A 25,968-nucleotide genomic window follows, 5' to 3' on the forward strand; every position below is an offset into this window, starting at 1 on the left:
CACAGCAGGAGAGTATCTCTGTTTTTGTTTTATCAGGTTTTTTATGTGGGTTTATTTCTTTTAATTTATTTATTTAATTGTATTTGTTTTATTTTTTTAAACTTGTATGTTTTTTTTATACAATTTTAACTTTACCAGATATGTACAGCATTTTGTGGCAGCTGTGGTTGTTTTAAGGCGCTCTATAAATAAAGTTGAGTTGAGTTGAAACACAAACACCCACTGCACTCCTCAGAGGTTTCTGGAAATGTTTGTTTCATTTAGTTTCAACTTCACAGTTTAGAGGCTGTTGTGTTGGTCTATCACATGAATCCCAAATAAAATCCTCCTTCACCTTGTTGCATTCAGTGGATATTGGGGCCGAGACTTTAATATGTTCATTTCAATTAATTATTTAGAAACATTTCTATCCGTTACAAGAAATAATGCAATTGATAGCATTTTGTTATATATATATTTTGTTGTATACGTACTAAAAACCCGAGCAGGAATCTTTGTACTTGCAGTTTCTTTTACCTCTATAAATATGATGCACAGCAGCATCACAGGACTTGGTCCACTGGGGCTATTCAAGCTTAAAAACCATGGCTCAATCTGAATACAGGGCTGTCACACTTACACCTTATTCCCAATTTATTTCATAAACAAAATAACAGACAACTAACAACTGAACTCCGTTCCACTTATTTATCTATAAAAATACTATGGTGATAAAAACCCAGCCTAAGTTTTTAATACAACCTTAGTGCTATTTTTATCTTATCTCATCTTGACTAGGATATTTCTCTTTGTAAATTATTGAATATTTTAAGCAATTCAGTACTTGAGTAAATATGAATAAAAAATACAGCAGATAGCTTAAATTATTGCTGTGGAGACTGAGTGTAGGATCATATCCACTGGTTTGTTTTCTCTTTACATGGTGCTTTTTTAGTCCCAGTTTTAGTCCATGTTTTGCTCACAAGTTAAATAATTATTGCTCAGTCTAGTTTAATAATCTCCCATTGGAATTTAGGAGTAATTAAACCAACATAAAATGTTTTAATTCTTAAAGCATTCTGGTATGCCTCTCAAACCCATAGAAGCTCCACAAAAAGAAAAAAGAACCATTGCATTTCATTTTTCAAAAGATGAGCCACCCAAGAAAAGACCAACCACATTCAGAGAGGATGTGCAGAAAAAGTAATTTATCCTGGATTCATAGAGAAGAAACCACATTAATGTTCTTTTTTTATTATTTTTTATCATATTCATTTATCTTTATTTTGGTCCATTGAATAGGTTTAAAAGCTTAATTTCCATCAAATCTACCAAAATGAAATACCGGTATCCAGAGAAACGATGTCTTGTGTCATGGTGGTTTTTATAAAATGTACAACCTCCTAGAAGGTCTGAATTGTTTAACTGTTTTGTCAATTGTAAGAAAAACTAATAACATAATGAATGAAGCTTTTTAATCCTTAGCCTATTACCAAATATTCATAGACAGCATAGGTTTCCACCAGAATGTAGAAAATAATGTATATATTGTGAGAACAATGTTCCACATAACTACAGACCACTTATTGCTACACAGTAACATTTACTGTGCTATAAAAATTCCACATTTTTCCACTTTGTTTCAGTGAAATCCTCTGAAAACCTCCAACCTATAGCTGCACCTATCCTCATCTAACCCTGACAGGATTTCCTGTCCAAACTATTTAAAAATCTCACCCAAAGGTTTGGTGAAATGTTGGCAGCCTTGTGAATACCTAAAATCAGTATGGAGCTACGGAAGAAGTGCGTCAGCGGCTGCCAAAATAAGGGCCGTATATCAAAGAAGTGCTGACAGTTACAGTAGGAAGGAACATGGTATTTAACTAGCTTAATAAGAAACAGTTGGCTCAGTAGTGGGACTAAATGTTTTAATCATACTACTGTAAATGCTGCACATTAGATAGCAATTGTTCAGCTTCAAAAGGTAATGCTTATGCAGTGCAGAAAAGTCACAGTTCTGTCAGTATTAGAAATGAAAGTTGGGCGTGATGGTGGCGCAGTGGTTAGCGTGCACGACCCATGTATGGAAGCCTTAGTCCTCAATGCGGCCGACCCGGGTTGGAATCCGACCTATGGTCCTTTGCCGCATGTCTCTCCCCCTCCCTCATACCCCCTTTCCTGACAAAAAGAAAGTAAAAACTAAAAAAAAAAAAACTTAAAGTTAATCTTCTGTTTAAAGTAGGGTTGTCACGATACTAAACTTTTCAACTCCATACCGATACTAAGTAAAATATTCGATACTCAATACCCTTTTCGATACCACAAGAATAAAAACAAAGACTCTAAAATTCAACAGAAATATTTTCATTACTAAAAAAATACAAGAAATAAATAAAAAAACAATAAGAATAATATTTCGAGGTTATATGCTGTGCACAATATTAAGCAAGCTTGATAAAAAACTTAAAATAAAAATTAAGTGTTCCTTCCTTGGCTATGTTTTGCAGACATAACAATGAAACTGGCCAAAGCAGTTAAACAAAAATAATTCTCAGCAGCTGCACCTGTTACAAAAAAAGTCTGAAACTGAAAAATGCACAGAATTATTCAATCACACAGTGTTCAGAAAGTGCATTTTCCACTATTCTGCACTTTAGATGGCTGTATCGATACTTTTTAAAATGAGTTTTGTATTTGGATACAACGTTTCAGTATCGATACTTTTTTGAGTATTGATACTTTTGACAACCCTAGTTTAAAGTCAGTTTTGTACGCCTTGTTGCTATATATATATTTTTGTAGAATAGCAAATGTTCATGGACTGTTAACACTTATATAGAAGTATTTTTTTTGTCCCAGAAAGTATAAAACCCTTGTCTACATTATTGAGAAGGCAATGGTTTTTCAATAAAAAAGGTATTATATGTTGTTGATTATAATAATGTTAATTTGGATTAAGTAATTATGGACCCTCTAATTTAATTCAATTGAGTCCCACCACTAGTATATATATACACTATATTGCCAAAAGTATTTGCTCACCTGCCTTGACTCACATATGAGCTTAAGTGACATCCCGTTCCTAATCCATAGGGTTCAATATGACGTCGGTCCACCCTTTGCAGCTAGAACAGCTTCAACTCTTCTGGGAAGGCTGTCCACAAGGTTTAGGAGTGTGTTTATGGGAATTTTTGACCATTCTTCCAGAAGCGCATTTGTGAGGTCGCACACTGATGTTGGACGAGAAGGCCTGGCTCTCAGTCTCCGCTCTAATTCATCCCAAAGGTGTTCTATCGGGTTGAGGTCAGGACTCTGTGCAGGCCAGTCAAGTTCATCCACACCAGACTCTGTCATCCATGTCTTTATGGACCTTGCTTTGTGCACTGGTGCACAGTCATGTTGGAAGAGGAAGGGGCCAGCTCCAAACTGTTCCCACAAAGTTGGGAGCATGGAATTGTCCAAAATGTCTTGGTATGCTGAAGCATTCAGAGTTCCTTTCACTGGAACTAAGGGGCCAAGCCCAGCTCCTGAAAAACAACCCCACACCATAATCCCCCCTCCACCAAACTTTACACTTGGCACAATGCAGTCAGACAAGTACCGTTCTCCTGGCAACCGCCAAACCCAGACCCGTCCATCAGATTGCCAGATGGAGAAGCGCGATTCGTCACTCCAGAGAACGCGTCTCCACTGCTCTAGAGTCCAGTGGCGGCGTGCTTTACACCACCGCATCCGACGCTTTGCATTGCACTTGGTGATGTATGGCTTGGATGCAGCTGCTCGACCATGGAAACCCATTCCATGAAGCTCTCTGCGCACTGTTCTTGAGCTAATCTGAAGGCCACATGAAGTTTGGAGGTCTGTAGTGATTGACTCTGCAGAAAGTTGGCGACCTCTTCGCACTATGCGCGTCAGCATCCGCTGACCCCGCTCCGTCAGTTTACGTGGCCTACCACTTCGTGGCTGAGTTGCTGTCGTTCCCAAACACTTCCATTTTCTTATAATACAGCTGACAGTTGACTGTGGAATATTTAGGAGCGAGGAAATTTCACGACTGGATTTGTTGCACAGGTGGCATCCTATCACAGTTCCACGCTGGAATTCACTGAGCTCCTGAGAGCGACCCATTCTTTCACAAATGTTTGTAAAAACAGTCTGCATGCCTAGGTGCTTGAATTTATACACCTGTGGCCATGGAAGTGATTGGAACACCTGATTCCAATAATTTGGATGGGTGAGCAAATACTTTTGGCAATATAGTGTATATATATATATATATATATATATATATATATATATATATATATATATATATATATATATATATATATATATATATATATATATATATATAGTTTTTGTCTTATATCCTTTCTCTAATCTCTGCTTAAACCTAAAAATAGCACTGCCTTAAGGAGCCCAAGGAAATGACCCAACAAGTCACAGGAATGGGGCCCCGGGTTCGGCCCTTGGATAAAGATCTTTTTGTGTTTGATAAAGAGATTTAGAAAGAGCAGAAACAACTCTGCAGGCAGCAAGATTTTTCCCTGACTCACTTGATCGTGACTTGATATGGAACACTTTGCACTACATCTTGTTTTCTCTACTTTTTATTGATGGAAATGTTAAAAGGTGGTAAGACGGAAAAAGAATAAAAGGGAGCAGCTTGAAAATACAACTCTGATTTCTGCTGCACTTATCTTGATTTAAAACTCATGTGGTACAAAGACTCTCAGTTCGATTGATCTTTCTCTTTTCTCTCGTACACATATCAAAGACAAAACGAGGCTTAATTTTGCTTACCTTGGTGTCATGATTGTCCGAGTATCACCTCTTTCCCACCCTCTTAATCAATACACTCCTCGTCAAGCGTTTGGTTGCTTTAGTGTTTACTGCGCACTGGCTCATTTGCTGTAATGGCCCTGAAAGTAAATGTTACACCATCAGTTTGCTGCCATTTACTTTACACTGTTAACTTTTAGTTTCCTGTTTTACTTCATACATTAAGATAACTAAAAATTCTGTCATGTTTTATTAGTTTTATGTCACCATCTGTTTTTAGATGTCCTCTTTGATTAATCCTCACTCTTGAATTTTTTTTTGTTTTTTGTTAAGTTCTATCATGTTTGGACTGTGCTGTCTTTCTTTGTCTTGTTTTTCTGCTTCTGTCTGCATGCATTGGATTCCTGTTTGTTTCTGCTCACTGCATGTGTGTGACACCCATCACAGGGAAACCAGCTGCACTCACCTGTCAAGACAGTAGGTAACATTTCGTCAGTACAACAACAGATATTCCATCAGAAATTTGAATTGTATTGAATTAGAACCATAACAAAGAGTTGTATATAAACTGGCCGGCAAAATGATTCAAAAATATGATTTTTTAAATAAAAGTTCAAATTTCCTTAACCTAAGACTGCATGCATTAGTGAATATTTAGACGCATGCAAATGACAAAGCTACTTGTAAAATACCTGCAGCCTGCAGATATTTTAGATTTCTTTCAGTTTTTTGTCAACCAGAAATGTTTTAGATAATGTAACCAGTTTTAATTGTATCTTTGTCAGAAACAGATAGATACAAAAATGTGAAATGATAGCCCTTTAAAAGTTAATAACCCCATAAACCTAGTATGACCCTTAGCAACAATATTGTCCGTCATACTGTATTATGCATGCAGTGGGTTTTTTTTACATCACTGTGGGGAAATTTCTAGCCTCTCAGGATTTTTTTAAAGCCTCATTCTTGTTCAAGAGACACTGTTTGTGTTTATGTTAAAGCATATCAGTGTGATTTAAATGTGGACTTTATAATCTCCTTTCCAAAACTTGTGGGGGAGTTTATTGACCCAATTAATCTTACTGGTCTGGTAGGAAAAAGTGTGCTTTTGCTAAAGGTCGTTAACTGTTTTTTTGGACATTTTCCTGTAAGATTTCGAGGCGGAAAAGTGAAGTAAAACATGGAATAATGAGGGCCGATGTTGGTTTTGATAGTTTTATTTCCTCCTAAGAAATGCTATTACTCTTTAACAACTGTGTTTTTTATTTATTCATGTAATGTTGTGTAAAGATTCATGTACAGTGCTAGTTTTTTTTTTTCCCACAATCTAAACATATTGGTTGTTCAGCTTGCTTTTGCAGGAAGTGGGTTGCACTAAAATCTATTTTAGATATAAGTATGACCAGGATTAAATAAAGATGAGCAGAAGAGAGAAATACTTTCAGGCTACAAAGTACCCAATGTTTAACCAAGTTTACCTTGATAGCATTTTGAAGGGTGATTGTGTGTTTTAAGCATGTGGTCTGTGGAAAAGTCTTTAAAAAACGGTTTTATTCAATGCAGAGAGACAGTTAAACTTCTCTGTACCAGTGGCTACAAGTGAAAGGGTAATATACATGTAACATTTGTATAATATAAAAGCTTATTTCTTGGTTTTGTTGAAACAAAATCCTTTCGTTACTTTTTTTCGTTACTTATTACTTTTAAAAAAGAAATCCCAAAACATACAATCTTCACTGTCCTGTTTCCTATACCACAAATCCTTTGATCTATTTCTGTTCATTTATCTGTTCAAACTATGGAGAGCAAAGGAGGCAGAGACAATTGGCAGCTCTTTGCATCAGCTGCTCTGCTGACAATTTCAACTTGTTGAGATGGTTGATCCGACTATGAAACCAACATTTATGGAGATACTTTTCTTTTAAAGAAATATTAGCTATATTGAAAGTCTGGTCAGCCTCTGAGACAACCTTATTTTTAACATCCTGAAAATATATACATTTTGAATACTGTTATTAACCATAGTCTCTCTCTATTTACAGTATGTGTGCAATGCTTAAGGGGGATTGAGTGTTTGATTTCCAAATTGTAATATTTGTCTAAATTATTTGTAACTAATATATAATTTGTATTCTTTGGATCTACAGACTGCAGCTACTTTTTTAAGCTCTATTAGATAGTATTTAGGAGGCACTGAGAAGCGGGACACACCTGTGTTTCAGTATGTGTTGGTGTGTGCCTGCCTCAGTCTCTGCAGGCTTCAGAGCCTGCTGTCCGTTTAATCAGAGGCTGATTTAGCCCTGGGTAAACAGGTGGCAGAAACCTCCAGCCAATCAGTGTTACAAAATAGATTAATTAGTAGGTCTGCTAAGGGTGCAATTCTTTATGAGACTGGAAGTAGAAAAAGCAGGTGAAAACCCACCTGCATCCCCTTTTTTATTTTTTACTGTAGAGAAACAATGCCTGTATTTATAATTCAGTAATTCATAGTTAAGTTTCACTTTTTCCCTGTATGTGGAAACGCTGATGACGAATACAACTATGTGCAAGTTCAAGTTAGCTTACATATTCTTTTTAAATAGTTGTTTTCCCCAATTGAAAGGATCCAGTTCTGAGATTTTAATAACAGAATTTTCCCATAGCGCTCGTTAATGATGCTTTCCATGTACGTGTGAAAAAATACCTGTAGGTGTGTGTTTATTGCTTTAGCCATTCAGCTCCAAATGCATCTATTTAACACCCTTACCCTGTCCATGTAAATGGGTAGTTAGACAGTAATGGTGCTAGTCCAGAATGACAATGGAGGCATTTTAGAAAAAATGGCTGCTGACACCCCAAGGCTAAACATTAATGTTTGTATTGACTCATTGAAATCATGTGCGCCGTGTGTGGCGTACTTCTGATGTATTCGTCTGAAGTGTATAGTTTTGCATACATTCATACAGCCATTAGCATATGCATGTTTGCGAGATGTTCATTAAGAAACCCTGTTCATTAGGCTTTTCTAATTAGTGAAGAAATCAAACGAGTTGAAGGTTGTTTCAAGTACAGGGGCACAGTTTGAGAGATTAGCATAACATCAGTGGTTTCCTTCAGGCCCAAGCATATTAAAGCTTCTAAAACTGATTAAAACAGAGCCTCTTGCATTCAGAATGACTCCTGTCACCCTGAACACCATTTGCTAAGAGTTTCTGCTCCTCATTTCTTTTCCTTAATTTTTTCTCTGCTTTTCTCAGGTGCTGCGGGGGGGCAGAGGGGGTTTCTAGGCTGTATTCGAGCCTTAAGAATGAACGGCATCACCCTCAACCTGGAGGAGAGAGCCAAAGTGACGCCTGGGGTTATGTCTGGCTGCCAGGGCCACTGTACCAGCTTTGGGATGTACTGCAGGAATGGAGGGAAATGTGTGGAGAGGTATAATGGCTATCTGTGTGACTGCACCACCACCGCCTTCAACGGCCCGTTCTGTACCAAAGGTGAGATCAGTTTTAGCACTACCAGTTTAAGTCAGATCACTGAAGATTGAAGTTGTGGGCTATTTCATCCATTTCAGATTTAATCATAATGCTTTTTAAAATGTATTCATATCACATGGATATTTTCAAATCTCTTCATATTACAAGTTAATGTTTTTGTTTGTTTGTTTTTTTTCATTTTATGTAACAGACCTATTGGTTTAAGGTGTGGACTTTGACTTGACCATTCTCACAGATGTATATATTTTGATTGAAAACCATTTAACTGTGGCATTGGGCGTCTAAGTAATGGTGCTGGTAACAAGTTCAAACCAATCAAAAAAAGATTTCTCTTAGCTAGTTTAAAGAAAAATTTAAGTCCAGGTGGTTTAAACATTTGAAATTTTAGTCTAAATATTGGCCCAGTGTCTTAAGCATCACAAAATGACATGGATGCTTAAGGTAGTTTTCCTGCTCAAAGGTTAATCTCTAACCCAGTCTCAGGTATTTTGTAGCCACTTAAAGGTTTGCCTCAGATCTGGTTTGTATTTAGAATGTCAATCTCAAACGACGTCCTTGCAGAGGAAAGGCATCCCCACCCATGACGTTGCGATCACCATGTTTCATTGTGGTGTTTTTTTGCACAAGTAATGCATGGTCTTAGTTTTCCACAAACCATATATATTTTCACTAATAAAAGGTATAGTGGAGAATGTTCTTTTTCCGGGTGGATCATCAAAATAAGTGGTCCTCCAATTGTCAATCATTCTGTTTATATGGGTACGTAAGGCCAAATCTACTTCTGGATATTATACTTGTATGAGCGATGCAAACAGCAACATTTAAACAGAGTGTGCACAAGGAGAAATGGACTTGTGCATGCTCTTTCACGCATTTATAAGCGTTCCCTCTCGGGAGCGGGTACAGTGTTGTGCATGTGCATTTTTTAAAATCTTTTTTAAGTAGTCTTTTCAAAAATTTGCAAAAAATCCTCCACTATACCTTTAAAATTTGTAGGCAATTGACGTGATTTCGGTTTTCAATTAATCTATAAGGTTAAGAAGGACTAGATCAAAATTTGTATAAATATTTCAAACGTATCCCTATCTTTCTATTTCATAGGTATGTGCAACTTTATGTGAAAAATCTCAATGAAACAGAGTAAAGTTCATAGTTTTAGGCAGAAAAATATGCTTTAAGTATTTAAACGAGGTCCTTTACAGCCTCAAAATGGCATCAACCATCAACCATTTTCTAACTAATTCCTATTTATTTATCTCAAAATGAAACATTAAGTCAAAAAACCTCAGCTAACACTGATCTACATCTATTTGCAAAATACTGTCCCTCTGTAGTCTACTAAGCCGACATCAAATAGCAGCAGAGTTATTTCTATAGTACTTCTGTCACATTAGGCTTCATTGGCCGACACCCCACTGTGATTTTCCTGCGTTTTCTGTTTGTCTTCACTTCCTATTCAGTTTTGCAGCCATCTGTGTTAAAAGTGTTTTGGCTTATGATAAAAGCCATCGATTGGCAGTGATATTGTGCTTACCCACCAGTTCTCCCTGACTTCAGAGTCTGCTTGCTGAATACTGAAAGATGCAGGAAGGTAGAACTGAAAGATCAAACTAAAAAAAATGAATGAAAACCGAATCAAATAAAATTTATTTCAGCAAATGTGGATGTGTTAAGGTTTTAAAGATCACAGACAGAAAATGTCACACTCTACCTCTGCTGTTGCTCCGTCGCACCTACTACTAAAACATCATGTTTGTTTCACAGGGATTCATTAGATAGTCTATTAAAGTTCTCCTTCCCAGAACAAGTTCTGCAAAGTATTCTGGGGAGAAGAGCAGCACTGTTGTCAGAGGCGTTCTGCTAGCTCCCAGTCAGAGAGTTGATCTCCGACACGTGAATTAATTTGTTTCCTAAAGTTGAATGGTGTTTTTCCCCTGCGCTCTTGGCAGGGGGGTGACAAGATGACAGAAACGCAGTGTGCATCTTTTTGTGGGTCTTTGTGGTTGCGTATATATGTGTGTGTGTTTGTGTGTATGTCCTCGTGTGCCATGCCATGGAAGAGGATGACAGTGTGCAATGATAGTGCTAGCATACGACATGAAAAGACCTCCTTTGAATTCTGTCATAAGCAAAGAAGTATTTCAAGATTTAGAGAATAAAGATTAGCCTGCTGTCTGTGTTAGAGTGAGGGGTTTGTGTGGACGTGTGTGTTTGTGTGTGACTATGTGTATTCTTTGGAGTAGGGGTGGGGGGGCTTGGGTGCACATCAGAGGAACAGACGAAAGGGAGAGAGCACACCCTTGTGTCTGTTTGCTTTTTTGCACAATTTGAACATCATCTGTTCTCTAATTTGATTCTTAGATGTTTTTCATTTTCTGGTCAATTTTAAAAACGGTTTCAATCTTTCTCCTTTTTCCCATTCATTGTTTTTTTCTAATTTCTCTTCTTTCTTTTTTTTCCTCTTTGCACTTTTACAAATTTGCCATCTATCCCGCTCTAATGTACTACCCCTTCCCTTTCCCACCATTCTCCCAGTGAGTGAAAAATGCATGAAGTCAGCCATAATTGCACAGGACATTTCCATTGTATCCATATTTACACAGTGCTTATGGGAGCCTCTGGTGTCATTATTATACACTGCTATTCATTTGCTTTTTTTTTTGCCCTTGAGGGTGGCTTGGTGTGAGTGTGCAAACGTACATACACGAATGAAAACCCATGCACACGCATCACACATCTGCATTACCTATGCAGTTGCATACAATCCCATAGAACATCCTGTGGCTCTGCTTCAATTTTCTCATTCATTTTGCCCAGAAAATTGTGCATTGCTTTTGAACCTTTGGGCTTTGAGTTGGATACAGTTTTCCCCCAACTAGAAGGAGATGGAGGTTGGTTGCCGACACAGTTGGTCAAAATGCTGATTTAAAAGATGTTAAAAAAAAAGTAGAGTCCTTGGTACTTAAATGAGGTTAACTGGAGGCATGAGAATAACATGTTTATTTAATTTCATTTTGTAATGTTCCACTCAAACTTTGAATCTTTTTGACCACATTTGCACAAATGCAATAAATTATTCATTATTTTATGTATTTCTTTTAAGCACTATTTGTAAATATTGTCATGAATATTATTTTTTCTAAACATCTTACAACAGTTACAGCTGCAAATATTTAATGATATGCCTGTAGCAGAGTTCCATGTATGGAATAAATCATATTATATGCTGTGTCACAGTGTTTGATATCACAAACTCAAAGCTGTTATTGTTTTATTTTACTTTTTTTTCTTCATTCCTCCAAAATAAAATCCAGCTTGTTGAACAGCTAATAGCTGTTTTGACCACCTGAGCTCTGTGAATCTCTGCACCCCATCAAGGGTCGTAGGTCTTTTGGCTGTTTCTCTGATTAACGTATATTTTTTGTTGCATCACGTGGGTGATTATGGGTTTAGGTTTACAGATCAAACATCTGCTTCTTATTTTCAGATAACAGATTGATCATTCTTTTCTAGGATGTTCAGAACTCAGCATACTATTTCGTGACCAAACGCTGCTTTCCACTTTTGCTGACCTTTACAACAACAACAAAATAGATAAATAATTTGATATGTGCTATGTTAACTCTTCTTTATATTTATATGCTACTATCATGGTTTTGGTTCTGTTTGTTTTCTTTTTGAGTTTTCATTGGTTTAATTTCCATTTTTTGTTATTTTAGTGGTTTTTGGTTGTATTTGAGTTCTTATGTATTTCTTGTTAAGCCTCTGTTGCCTCTTTGTGTCATTCTCCTTCCCTTAGCTCCTTTCTAGATTCTAAACAACATAAAAATTAAAAATAAATTTTCCAGACCCTCTTAAAGGTCGCCATCGAAAACATATGTCAACAATATTTGTTATTTTTTTTAAGCCACAAATCAGTTTTCTTATTCTCCCTATAGAAAAAAAGCCAAGAAAGTTATTTTAATTTGTTCAGTAAAATTTAGTGTTCTGAAGAGATAAGGCCAACATGTCATGGTACATTCTGCACAGGAAAGAAAAACAAACCCCCTTCCTATTTATATTTCCCTTAAGCTAAGGCTAATTTAATGTTCTTTATCTCCTTTTTAGCAGACCTAAAGGGAATCTGTACACATACGCACAAATAGAGCATAACTGATGTAGGTTATGGAAAAGAGAGTTGGGTTTTTTCAACGTTTGATTATGAGAATCAATAAGCCGCCTGGAACGGTTGAAGTATGCCATTAGGTTTGTTAATGTACTGGTAAATGGTGTATTGTTTGGTTTCAGGTGGTGGAGAGTAGCAATTTAACACCCACTTTACTACACCTGCTGAACACAACCATATCAGTGTGTGTGTGTGTGTGTGTGTTTATTCCCCTCTGGCTAAATATTATGTTTACCCATTTGTGTCTTTGCATGTATGAGTTTGTGAGTGGCTCCCTGTGGCTTGGTTATGATGCCAGTTGCTTTTTTTTTTAACTTATATTGCTTTTTCTTTCCCTTACTAGATCTCCTGCCGCACACTCAGATGCACCAGTGTGCATGTCCTCTGTGTGCACCTAAGTCAATTGAATATAGAGCTTGATTGTGTTTTTTTTTCCTTTTCTTTTCACTCAGATATTGGCGGTTTTTTTGAAGCAGGAACACTGGTCAAATACAACTTCATGCCTGAAGCAGTACAAGGGACCAGTAAAGACACAAAAGCCTTGACACAACAGCTGATGCCAAATGATGTGAATTTAACAAAGGAAGAGGTGACCCTTAGTTTTAGTACAACTAGTACTCCAGCTATTCTTATGTACGTGAGCTCCAAGATGCAGGACTACCTCGCTGTGGTTTTGAGACATGATGGTAAGACTATCATGCACATGTAAGTAACAGATTTGTACTTTGAACAGCAAACTTCACCTCTCTCTGGTCTTTTTAGGTTCTCTGCAGGTTCGGTATAACCTTGGGGGTCTGAGGGATCCATTTGTAATAGATGTGGACCAGCGTAACCTGGCCAATGGACAACCACACAACATGAACATGTCCCGTCACAACAGAAGTATCTCCATCCAGGTACACTCCCAAAAAACACAAACATAAAAACACTTTTCTGCACTTGGAGCTTTTAATTTATATTCAGAGAGAGGATGAAGCTTTAGATTAAAATTCATCAACTGAGTAGTGCACAAATTATTATTTAGCCACTGCACATACTGTAGATATAAAATCATCCAAAGGTTCTCCATTCAATCTCTGAAGCCCAGCAGGACTTTAATGAATTGTTTTAGCACCATAGTGTCCTCTTCCCTCTCGGCCTGTTTGTTTCTACTTCTAATATTCTTCCAGAAGCAATCTAAGTATAGTAACAGAAAGTATCCAACTGTGTGTGATCATATGACATGGTTGTGTGGGCTTTAACTGCAGCTATTATTGCTTGAATGCAAAATATATACTACACTGTGTTGATGGCGATGCAAAATAATTCCGAAATATGATTATTATAGTGCAATAATGAAATATATTTATATATCTGCAATGTTTACACATTTTTCCTCATCATAATCACTGGACTCACTGTATTCTTACTGGGGTTTGACTTGCCAGATACAAAGCAAAGCATAATTATGGTGCTGAATTAGATTCATGGCCAAAAATACACTTTTAATTCTGTGTTGCCCCATTTACCCCTAAATAAAACCCTGTGAAAGCATTCAGTATGGTTTCACAGGGTTTTAATTCAACACAGGCTAAATATAGATACAGCTCTTCTGTGAAAGTTTTGGAGGTTCATTAGAGACCATTTGTAAAGAATCAGAATCATTAACATTAGGTTACACAGCAGACAGGCTAGGATGGAATCTTATGGTTAGAAATATTTTCTTAAACAATATCCATGGCTTTCCAAAGCTCTTTTTCTTTTTTTTTTTTGAATCTTTGAAGATTGGACCATCAATTTAAGTATGAATAGGAGCCATGTTGCTGTGCTCTGATTCTGATTACAGCATATGTACTGGGACCAAAGGTGTAAAGCTGACTGTTTTGCTGTGTCCAGATGGGAGTGTTAATTTTCAGTTACCTTCCTTCTTTTTTTTTTCTTCTCCTGCTTGAACTTTAACACTAACGCAAGTGACTCAATATTCATATTTTAACCCTTTAACCCCCTTTAAAAAAAAGATGCTCTTACTTCAAAAAGAGTGTGTTTCAAATTGGAAACCTGCCTGCTGGGAATGGAACCCGAGAATTCTATCCAGCTCCATGTGTAGCTCAATAGCCAGAATACGGTATCCATTTCCTTTTGCTGGAGCACGAATGCTGCAGTTACCTGCTGCTTACCTGTTTATCATCTGCATCTTTATATAACAACATAGCTTCAAATGAATTGGGGGCAGATGTTGAGTCATCCAGTGCTATCAAAGGTGTGCACAAAGTTTTAACAAATGGATAAAATAGGAAACAAACAACTATAAGGGAAATATCAGTTCCTGTCTGCTTTGATTTAACCGGAGACTTCAGTTTAAAGACTTGAGTCTTGTTAATTGAAGAATAATGACTGGGTCTCACCACTTGGTTCAGGATTTGAGGACACACACTTTAGACCTTAAAGCTGCCATGATCATATGTTACAATCTACATAATATATGCATGATTGTTAAAATACTTTTTCATTGCTTGTGAGACTATCAGAGAGGTGTTATTCAAAGAGTATGAATTACTTTAAAAACATTGCATCTTGCAAACACAGTCCAGTTTCTCTGGACAAAAGAAAAACAAAAACGCAAGACTAGAGGGAACAGGTTATGTGATTTGTATTGCACTTCTGCAGCTTTATCATTCTCTGCTGTCTATAGGAAGTACCATAAAAATCATGGTGGAAGTCTCCTGACCTCCAGCCTTATTGACTACTTTACAAACAGACCACAGACATCAGTCAGCTGACTGCAGAGCTGTGAGGCTGTGGGTAGACAGCAGCACAGGATAACTGCAGGAGAGCATACTCTATCCATCTTTGCCCGTGGAATTACTCTGTAGGCCTCTGACATGAGCTAATCCTTTGACAAGTTGCAGGATTTTTTCGGGGTGGTCCTCTGCTACCCCTTTGGGTGTCTTTTCATCAATATCTGGAATCCATGCTGTGCCTTTGTCGTGATCTTAGCAGGAGGCCTGAATTATAGAGACAAACCTTGTAAGACTTTCTGCCTTATTTTTATCCTTTCATGGTTAATTCTTTAAAGTTCCTGTAAATGATCCCACATCTGTTATGTTGCTACCAATACTTTTTTTTATATAAGAAGGCTTTTTACACTAATAGCTTTTAGCATTACTTTATTTATAGAAATGGGGATTTCTCCACTCCAGGCATCTAGTCCCAGATACTTAATTGAAACACCAGGCTTTAGGGATCTCTCTGAAAAGCTCTAAGCACCATTATAACTGATCAAAAATTGTTTGTTTGTTGTTGTTTTTTTTAGCTTTTCTATTGTCATTACACTGTCACAATTACAGAGCACTGAAATTCACTCTCTGCATTTAACCAATCCCTTGGGGAGCAGTGGGCTGCCATTGTACGGTGCCTGGAGAGCATTGTGGGATTAAGGGTCTATTGGGGAGCCAAAGTGGCAATCTGTGGGAGTGGGGCTTGAACTGAGAACCTCAGGATTCCAAGCGCAATCCCCTAACCGCTAGCCCGCCACTCCCTGTAAAAGATTCAGTTTTGGATCTTATAAAGTCAATCTACCATTTAAGTGTCATATAAAATAAAATTAGATGTCTGAGGGGAATCATGGCGCCATCTGGCTTGGGTTCCCCACCTTAATCGTCGTCTGTGTTTCCAATTTCCCCTTTGTACAAGGCCCTGTAAGGATGGGTCAGAGTTAGTATAAGGAAAAGTATATTTTAAAGTGTGTTGAAGGTTTATTTTTATAGATCACATCATTTATGTGGAAATCCACAAAGGCAGGTTTTAGGCTAGGTTTTGTGCATGTGCTAGCTTTGTAAAAAAGACCCCAGAACTATGAAAATTGAACAACTGATGTTGAATCCATGACCTCAGACCAGATCCATGTTTATTCAATGATGCAAACTGATTTTCTTTTAAAGGGATAGTTCGGTATTTTTGACATGAATCTGTATGGCATCCCTGCCAGGGGTAAGTCAGTGTGATTGCATGCCACTGGTGATGGGGATGCCATACAGATTCATGTCAAAAATACCGAACTATCCCTTTAAATGCAGATCTGAATCCAGGTACATATTTCTATATTAGTGATGGGGAGATTAGTTCTGTTGAGTCCGCTGAAATTCTTTCAAACAGTTCAACAAAGGTTTTTTTTCTTCAGCTCATGCAGATTGTCCATGCAATGTTTGGGTGAGTGATGCAGCGCCACTTTCCGCAAAGTACCGGTAATGATTGTCAATGCTTGTCAGTAGGCAGTTTTTTTTGTTCTTTATGTAGACGAGTCACACAACAACAACAAGTGGCACTGTTTCTCTCTCATTGTGTCATGGTTCTCCCCTTTCGGACTTCGTTTTGTTTTTTTGGGGCACGAGGCATTGAACGGTTTGGGCAAATTGCTTCAACAAACCACACATTTCATGAAGCTTCATGTGAACATGTCACCACCTACTGGTAGAATACATAACTACAGTTATTGATATAATCTGTGATTTATGGCAATTGTTTTTGTTAAAGATAGCCTTGATGTTCTATCTCTCTGGTTCCTTTTCCTGAAAAGAGATCACTTGGGACAAACTCTTTAAATAACACTTCATAACTTATATGTATTAAATAACCAGGACACATGACACATGGACACATGGACACATGGCTCCAGCCTTGTCAAAATATTACACTTTGTTCTTAGCTGAAGGACACCTCCATTTCCAAATCTTTGCCACGTACAAAATGTACCGGTAGATGATAACTGTATATCCAGACAGAGGAACCATCCTAATTAGATTAAAATATCAGTTCTGACAGGCAACAGGCAGCCAATACCAAGGAGTAACAAGCTCACACATCTTTATTGATAATTATCCTAAAATTTTTCTTGTTTTTTTTTTACCATTCAAGTTCCTTTGAAATTGTTAATGATTGATGTGTATAATCAAATCTTTTGTAAGTTTTTTCTGTGTAAAATGTCTTAGAACATTTAGAAATAAGCTCAAGCAGATTGTGATAGTGCTTGTGCAAATTGGGCAATGATGAGCTAAATGAAAGGTGTTAGTCATTTTCCCAATCTATATTTGTACAAGAGCAAACCAATTCAAATTAGTCACATTGCCAAAACACATGTTAAATATCATTGCAACTTTCAAAAGTCTAAGGTGGGTCTTGAACCAACAACCTCAAGAATGGAAGTCAATGTCTTATAGATGACACCACTAGCAATAGGATCTGTACACTGGAAAGCAATACTACTTAATACTAATGTTACAACTGCAACCAGTTGCTTTCTCAGATTTTGATCATTACATTGTTTAATCTAACCAAAATAGTTGTAACCAACTAGATTGGTTATTTTTCCAACCAATCTATTCTTAGATTATATCCAAACTCTATCTAACTGACTGCAACTCTCCTATAAACTCCCACATCTTGACTGAATACTGAGGCTTTTTAAATGCCTGTTGAAGTTCCTGGCAAGCTCTAGGCGAGCCACCACTTCCCGAAACGGTCCCTGGATACAGTGGGGGAGCAAGGCTTCAGATGTAATCTGTTTTGGCTCCTCTCCCAAATGAAGCAAGCCTCGATACGCGCTCCACGGAAACACCCCCTCCACTACTTGACACTTGTCTCGAAGCATTCTGCATTCTCTTCTTGGATTTTGTTTCTGTTTGCCATTAAATTAGCAAAAACTCATCTCTGCTTTTGGGTCCTCACCAACCTCCACCTTACGTTGACTCACTAGTTGATTTCGAAATAGGCAAACTTTAGCTCCTGTTCCTAGCCCCTAATCCTTCACCTTTTGCAGTGTCAACAATAAGAACACTTTTACAGGGTAGGAAACAACCTCTGGACTGTCATGCTGCCAGCCTTAGCCCTTCCACACAAAATTACAGGACAAAAGCGCACATGGATGATTCTTGTCAAATTGAAACTGCTGTCTTCTAAAAAAGTACTATGAAAAAAGGGTTGCACAAATGTAGAAAACAGCCAAAATGGCTCAATTATAAAAACACCAAATTAGAAAAAGGTGTGTAGATTAGCATGTGGCACACAGAATGCCTGTTTCTGCTCATTTTGCGAGGTGTCCTGTACTTATATGTTCTGTCATGCACAGATTTGGAGGTAACCCTATAGTTTCTAAGAGACGGAAAGGAATGTCAGGATTTCCTTAAAATAAATCAGCTATCCTATGGAGCATCCAGTTTCCTATTGCTATTACCTTCCGTACTACAGCACTGTTCAGACAACACTTATGGTGATCACTGACACATTTCTACTTTGGCTTTAGTGTCCTGTCAATTAGGCCGATTCAGGTTTAGTGGCTGTGTCATTGTGATTCAACTGATCAACAGGAAGGTATTTGCTAATTAGGTGATTTTAATTCAGTTTTTTTTTTTTCAATTAAATGGATGAATGATTCAAGAACAAAACTATTTCATACAGGGCATTAAAACTTTTACAAAACTTTTCTACAGTTTTGGCATTGAAAGAGTGTTGAAATGACTTTTTATGGTTCTGCTATTTATCTGATCCTTTTCAAATATAAAAGTGTTACGATGAATGCAATTTATGAAAATGAGAATATCTGCCTACATTAACATGCTAACCCACAACTAAGCAGTTATTTATTTTATTTGGACCAATTTATTACCCTCAATTCTCACAGTTTAGGATTGCTTAAGATCATACACTCATATTCAAGAGTTTTGTGTTCCCTGTGTTAGTTATAGAGTGCATTAAGAATTAGGATGAACACTGCAGACCCCAATGTGGTAATTTTGTTTCAGGAAAACAAAGTGATTAGCAAAGGGACTCTAGGGGGTGAGACATGGAGGAAAAAAATGATTAAATTAAGATTAATTTCATAGATATGGTTTTAAAACTGAAGCCGGGAGGTGCACTAACAATGATTGCTTTGATAGTTAAAAAATTTTCTTTGTTTGCTGCCTTAGAGCAGTTTTCAATGTCTAAACACACACCAACAGATATTTCTGCAGCAGTACGATCCTGTTTTATCTGCATAAGCTCCTCTCTGTGACCCAAAAGAAAAGTGAGGGACAAGAACTATTTTGTTCTTATAAACACAAAGAAAAGTGACTTCCTATGAGCCTGTAAACCTTTTTCAGCCTTTTACCCTTTCTAATAATTTTAGAATTAGAATTAAAAGGCAGCCTTAGTGTAAAATGTAGCGTAAATTTAACTGTTCATCATTGCACTTGTCATAATAATGACATATAATAATGAATAACTAAGCTGGTAAAGCATGAACAATATAATTTTTCCAAAATTTTACCTTATCTACAGGTTATGTTTCAGTCGTGAGGATGGGTGGGGGCAGTTGGGCTCTCCTCATACTTCCTGCGAAGGATAAGGAGGGCCCACCCATCCTCACGACCTTCTACAGAAGCACAATAGAGAGCATTGGTTCTGGCTGTTTGGCCCACAGAGGAGCCTTTGTGTGAAGCCATTATCAACATTCAGTAAGCCTATCTGCAGACTGTACGTCAGGTACGACTAAAGGACCTCAGCTACAGATTAATTGTTTAAGTTCTTTTATGGAAGTACACTGTAAACTCTGGTGCTACTAGAAGATATAAAGATGGTTGTGCGGAATATGCTGGCAGGTTTTATCATCAATTTCGAAACTTGAACAATATAAACATAACGCACTTTCCCCTTTCAATAACTAAAAGCCTAAGAATAGCCTCACTATCCATAGTATCGGTACTAAAAGGGCTGTATACAGTACTAACAGTGATCATCTTGGCAACAAAATCTGAATGCTACCAGATCTTAGGTCCTGCTTCAGTGAAAACCAACATTAATTTTGTATTCTGAGCACTACTCATGTCTTATTCTTCTTAGCATGATTTTTTTTTTTGTTGCCTTTTATTTTCCACTTAATCTTATACCCCTTACCCACTGGCTAGAAAACCTGTTTAAACCTAGATTTAGTGGCAGTGGGAACAGCTCACTGACCCATGTCTACCCGGGTCAAAGTCGGCAAGCGAAGATAAAATTACCTCGGCTCAGATCGGCATGCAGTAGGAACACCAGACCGAGCCTGACCCCCTAATTTACGTAATACCATTAAACGCAACATATGGAAGTCAACAAACCTCAAAATTGGCATCTGAGATAACAAGCCGAAACAACTCTATTTTCATTCGATAAACATGGAGCAGCACTCTTGAGAGGGATTCAGAAAGATAAAAGTGCGAAACAATAAAGCACACTAACTACGCCCTGGCTCCCTTACCTGTTGCTCTCCATTGTTTACTTTCCTGATTTCTGTCACACTGGTGACATCATCAACGCTAACCCAGCGTGATGGTGTCACCAGACATGCAGCAGTGGGAGGACAGAGACCATGCAGCTTGCAAGCAAGGGGTTATACCCAGCTTTTGTTGCCAATGGGAAGGTAGCCAAATGGAGATTGTCAGCCGGTCGAACTGTGTCTGAAAATCACAGCTAACCCGATAATTTCAGTGGAAAAGTTGCTTCATGCTTCCTCTTTCTTTTAGCACCTCCAGCTCGTGGCTACATTGCTTCAGTCTTAAAGCCCGATTGGTACTCTCTTTACTCGAAGTGCTTTGTTTGCTAACAAAAAGAGCAAAGACGAAGTGTAAAACACAGAAATAAACATGATAATCCAACAGGAGACCATTTTTTTAAAATTGAATACCTTTGTATACAACCAAAGTGAGCAACTGGCCCATAGAGATACTTGAGGTTATATTGTCTAAGCCCCTTTAAATGGACATTTTGTTTTGATTTAGCCAAACTTAAAATTTGTTGTTTTGTTTTTTCATTTTAATTCAGATTTTTTCCAATTTGGTGAATTTAATGGTGGTTTAGCATAATACATAATACTACATAATACATACTATGAAACTTTGACTACTGGTAATGAAATGTCATTGTCATGTACAGAAAATGAAATGAAATGTCATTTGTCAGCATCTCTTTAGAAGTAATTTGTTTAAACTAAAACACTCTAACTCAAAAAGTTTGAAAATTAACAATACTATCATCAAACATTCTGAATGTTTTCCACCATTGGCTTGCAATAGATGTTTATAATGTAATTAAATGCAGTTAGTTCAAAATTGGCTTTACAGTTGCATTACTGAACATAACCACAATAGTTAAGCATCCCTGCTGATAATGAGTTGACTTTTCCTAGGCAGTATTTGTGCTCTGCGAGGCTCTGATGGTGTGCAGTCATAGCTTTTACTATAAGTACAAAATCCACAACAAGAAATCTGAATAGAAATATCAGACCTAGTTGCCCATCCCTCAAAGGAAGTGAATTTAATGTGGTCCAAGGACATTGGATGCATTAATGCAAATATATTATTCCTGTTATTCCTAACAGAATTCTGGCTTTTATTTGGTCTGATATTTGGTTAATCTGTCATTTTTACTTATTGTTAAACTAGCCAATAAACAGGTTATGTTCCTGTGCTGTGAGGGTAGCACTGTTTTGCTGTTTGTGGCTCTCCCAAAATGATCGTGGCAAAGCAATCACAGTTTCTCCACAGACGGTGGTTCTACTCTCAGTCAATATCCAGCAGCTTTACAGCTATGAGTCCCAGCAACGGTAGGCTGATTATACTTTTGTCTAGAAATGTTTCAGCTATACGTTTTATTTCAACTTCAGTCTTAGTATTCATAGCCGTAGCCATGGTCATCCTCTGGTAACAATGCAAAAAAGCCTGTTCACCTTATCATTATATCAAAGTTAGTTGTTCTCTATTTCTCCTTCCTATACAATGACTTAGCTTAAATTTTTCATTTTATATCTTTATTTTGAGCTTTGATCTTTTAACAAGGTCTGCAGAAGACGTCCTTTGTATAAGATACAACATGATCATAACTAAACATAAACCCTGAGCGATTTAGCAGCTGCATGTAAATGTGTAATAAGAAGGATTTTTCTGTTATTGCACTAAGATTTAGATTTTCTTACGTCTGAAATAAGCAAAAAAAAATGGTGTGAGTCATAAACAACATGGTGTAGTTACAGTAGCGGGCTCACACTTTAAATTGATCTTTTTGAATTAAAGAAACAGCACACTGTTACAGTAGCTTTAGACTGCAGACTTGTCACTTCTGAGCAGCTGAGAAGACTTTCTTTGACATTTGTAAAAGTGGCTGCCAAGGTTTATGGCAGTAGAAGAAAGGGAGGAGAAAAGGTAAACATATCCATGGATGAAAGTGAGAAGTCTGCGATAAACGACACAAATGCAAAGATATTATGAAGTGCGTTTGCACTCACTAACAAATGTTAAATGACATAAAACACAGCTGGATAGGGACATTGGATTTTCAACTACAGAATTTCAGAAAACACAAATTTTCAATTGTTTCTTTAAGTACACTAAATAAACAAATAGTAACTAAGTGAACTTGGGTTACAGACATTTCTAGAGGTACAGGAATTTGGCTTACGGTAACTAAAAACTACTGCCTGCCTGAAGAGCAGAGGCGTATCCAGAAAATTTTTATGAGGGTGGCCAGGCAATAACTGAGGGGTGGCCGAAAGTAGATAGGCACCAAAACTTCATGGTCAATCTACACTGTTCCAACAGGAAAGTTAACAAGCAAAACATCCATATTTTCTAAATAAAGACAAACTATACTTTCCCACAGCCTTTGCTAAAAATTAGGCGAATATATTCAAACATCGGTGCTTTCTAGATAAAAGGTATAATGGATAAAACTATTTCAAGTTTGAGTTTTGGGCGTATCTCGGGCGATCTTTTCCATTGTCATTATTTACCTAATTTTATCAGTAATCATTCTGCAAAAAATTGATATTTACAAGTACTAATATATACATAAATTGAATATTCAATAAGTTTTTATTAAAATAGTTATTTATCTATGATTTCACTGAAGACTCCTAGATGATTTGCAGGAACACATAATTTTCTCTTTACCCCATAAAACACAAAATCTATTTCTGCTTTAATTCTGTACTTATCATTAATGTTACTATATTGATGTGCATAATTGACTACAGTGTTTTTGTCAAGTAATTGATAATATATCAAAAATTAAACAGTTTTGAATATGCCACTTGAGAGTATTACTGTTGCCACCATCTGTATTAGAGGGAAATAAATGGTAGGGTGGCTGCAGGGCTGGCCAATGATTGGCTAAGGGTGACTATGGCCACCCCTGGCCCCCCATCTAGCTCCGCCCCTGCTGAAGAGCTTCAGTTGCAGAGGTTTAGTCTTATGTCTGACCCTGAGTTGAAATCCAATCCCCCCCCGGCACTTGAAATTGTTTGCCCACCAATTCTGAAGCAAACTGATCCAAGCAATCATTTCCAGGAGAAATTCAGTAGAAATTTTATATTGTTGTTCCAGTTTTTCTGTCTTGTTTGTACACTCCTCACATAAGATGAATGAGTAAATGCTACAATCTACTTGCTATACTCTACAAAGTTGACTTTGCCCTAAAGTGGTACTGCATGCAGTCTAAATCGAACCTTAACATAGAAATGAGCCTCTCTGGTGTTGAAGGGAATGCACTACCTTACAATCAGTTTCTGTGATAGCCATGGGTGATGTCCTGGATATCTTAGATCATAAACTTTTCATAAGTTTTGAAAGTGTTTTATTTTTTCAGGTTATTCTGAAACTTTCACATACAACAAAAAAGGTTATCTGTGCTGTTACAAAATATAAGTGAGGTAGGAGGTGTAAATAAAAAATACCCCTAAAGAAAACTAACTTATGGTTAGTTCTCCACACAGGTCAGTTAGACCTCACTAAACAACCCTTAGTCTACAGCTTCCTTTTACTCTACTGAAAAACTTTTATTGTTGCCTAATTGAGAGTGCCCTGACATAAGGTTGCACAACATGGCATGCCAGCTGCACCCAAGCAAAAAAGAAACAGCTGTTGAGACGGCTCAGTGAATCACCGCCTGCCCACTTCAGAGCCTGGATGATTTCTACTCAATTTCTCTTCTTCAATGAGCCGAAAAGATCAAGAGTGACCTCCGTCATCCAGGACACACTCTATTCACAATTCTCCCTTCTGCTCGATTGAGAGTAATGGGAGCCAGACACCCAAAATTTAAATAACGTTCTCCAATCCTTCTCCATCCTCTCCACACATATACCCGTCTACATTAGACCAGCCAGTCAAAAGCCAACTAAGCAGCTGCTTAGGGCTCCAGGGCAACTAGGGGGCTGCCAAGAATAATTCATTTTTTTCTTTTGTGAGCCAAATTATTATTAGGGTTACAAAACAGATTTCATTTTTTAAAAATAGAATTTTTACACCATAATATCCTTAGTAATGTAGAAATCCTCACTTTCACATAAAAACAGCTGAGGATAGACCGGTGGGAACTTCTCTGAGATAAACTTATGCTTGGAGAACAGTTTCATTGTGATGAGATTGCACTGGTTTTAGAGAACCTTCCAGATATCCTAAAGCACAGATGACTTCATAAAGAGATGCTGACACTTCAATCAGATATGGCCTTTATCCAAACTTTGGGTAGCTTGAAGGATGGACCGCACTCTCCTTGTGACGGTTGCATCTACAGAGCAGAGCTTTTCAAGATTTAAATTACTGAAAAATTACCTCAGCTCTTCCATAGTAGAAGATTAATCAGTAGGCCGGAAGTGATTAGTATGAACAACAAAAATCTCTTACAATGATGTCATTAGGGGCTTTGCAAACAGAAAAACCAGGAAGCACAGGTTTTAAGGAATGAGTGCAGTACTAAGGTAAAACTGTGTAACATTAACCTTTTAACCCCATAGGTCTGTTTTCTAAAAAAGTCATTTCTCAACTTGTACACTGCCTAAACAGCCAATCCTATTATCAGCTAGCGTAAAGGTTCTGGGGGATGAGATGGAAAGTAAATTATTCTGGGCAGGAGTAAATTAGATTCAAATGGCCGGTAAGTAACTTTCACCTACAAAAAAAAAAACATGTTTACATACAAAACTTCTTACTTTTTCTGTAAGGAAGGACATAAACATTATACAATTTCCAAACAACAAGCTCTTGAGAAGTCATGATGTTTGGATTTTAAAAACTCCATACTGGCCCCTACTGTGCCATTTTGGCATAACTTTTGAAGTTTGGAATTCATTCTTGAAATGTAAAATTTGGAATGTTATTATATATCTGGTGATAAAAATACATTTTTTTCCCCGAAAAAACATAAGTTGTATTTTTTTTCAGCACTCTTTATTTACTCACTCTAATTACACAATGTGTATACAACGCTAAGTGGCAGACAGATGCTTGAGGACGAACCAGCTTCATTCCTCTTTGGAAAGGTTGCACTCCACAGAATCCAACGATATGCACCAATTTGAGAAAGACACAAGCCCCAGCGAAGCACATGTGAGAGTAGCAGAGGCTGTTGTGAATCACACACAGGTACAATTTCCAAATATGGGCATGCTGTATTATCATAATACAGAGGGAAGAAGAAACTTTTAGTAGTTTGTTGAGTGGTCAGCTGCAAATAATCAGAGTTTTGCTAATGAGTTTGACTTTGGCGGATTCCGTGTCTTCTTGGCTTTCATTAGTAATGCATCATTCA

General features: G+C 37.3%; 1 protein-coding gene across 1 annotated transcript in view; it reads left to right on the top strand.

Annotated features, from left to right (window-relative positions):
- Nucleotides 1-25,968, top strand: part of LOC119772515 (contactin-associated protein-like 2) — a 255,193-nt gene that overhangs the window by 197,924 nt on the left and 31,301 nt on the right. Inside the window, exons 17-20 of the mRNA XM_038268959.1 lie at nucleotides 5,209-5,238; nucleotides 7,995-8,231; nucleotides 12,849-13,082; nucleotides 13,159-13,292. Of these exons, the coding sequence (XP_038124887.1) occupies nucleotides 5,209-5,238; nucleotides 7,995-8,231; nucleotides 12,849-13,082; nucleotides 13,159-13,292 (635 nt within the window). The remainder of the gene's footprint in view (nucleotides 1-5,208; nucleotides 5,239-7,994; nucleotides 8,232-12,848; nucleotides 13,083-13,158; nucleotides 13,293-25,968) is intronic.

The sequence above is a fragment of the Cyprinodon tularosa genome, unplaced genomic scaffold (genome assembly GCF_016077235.1).
Source record: "Cyprinodon tularosa strain WSP-4 unplaced genomic scaffold, ASM1607723v1 ctg711, whole genome shotgun sequence".
In the NCBI taxonomy this organism is placed as follows: Eukaryota; Metazoa; Chordata; class Actinopteri; order Cyprinodontiformes; family Cyprinodontidae; genus Cyprinodon; species Cyprinodon tularosa.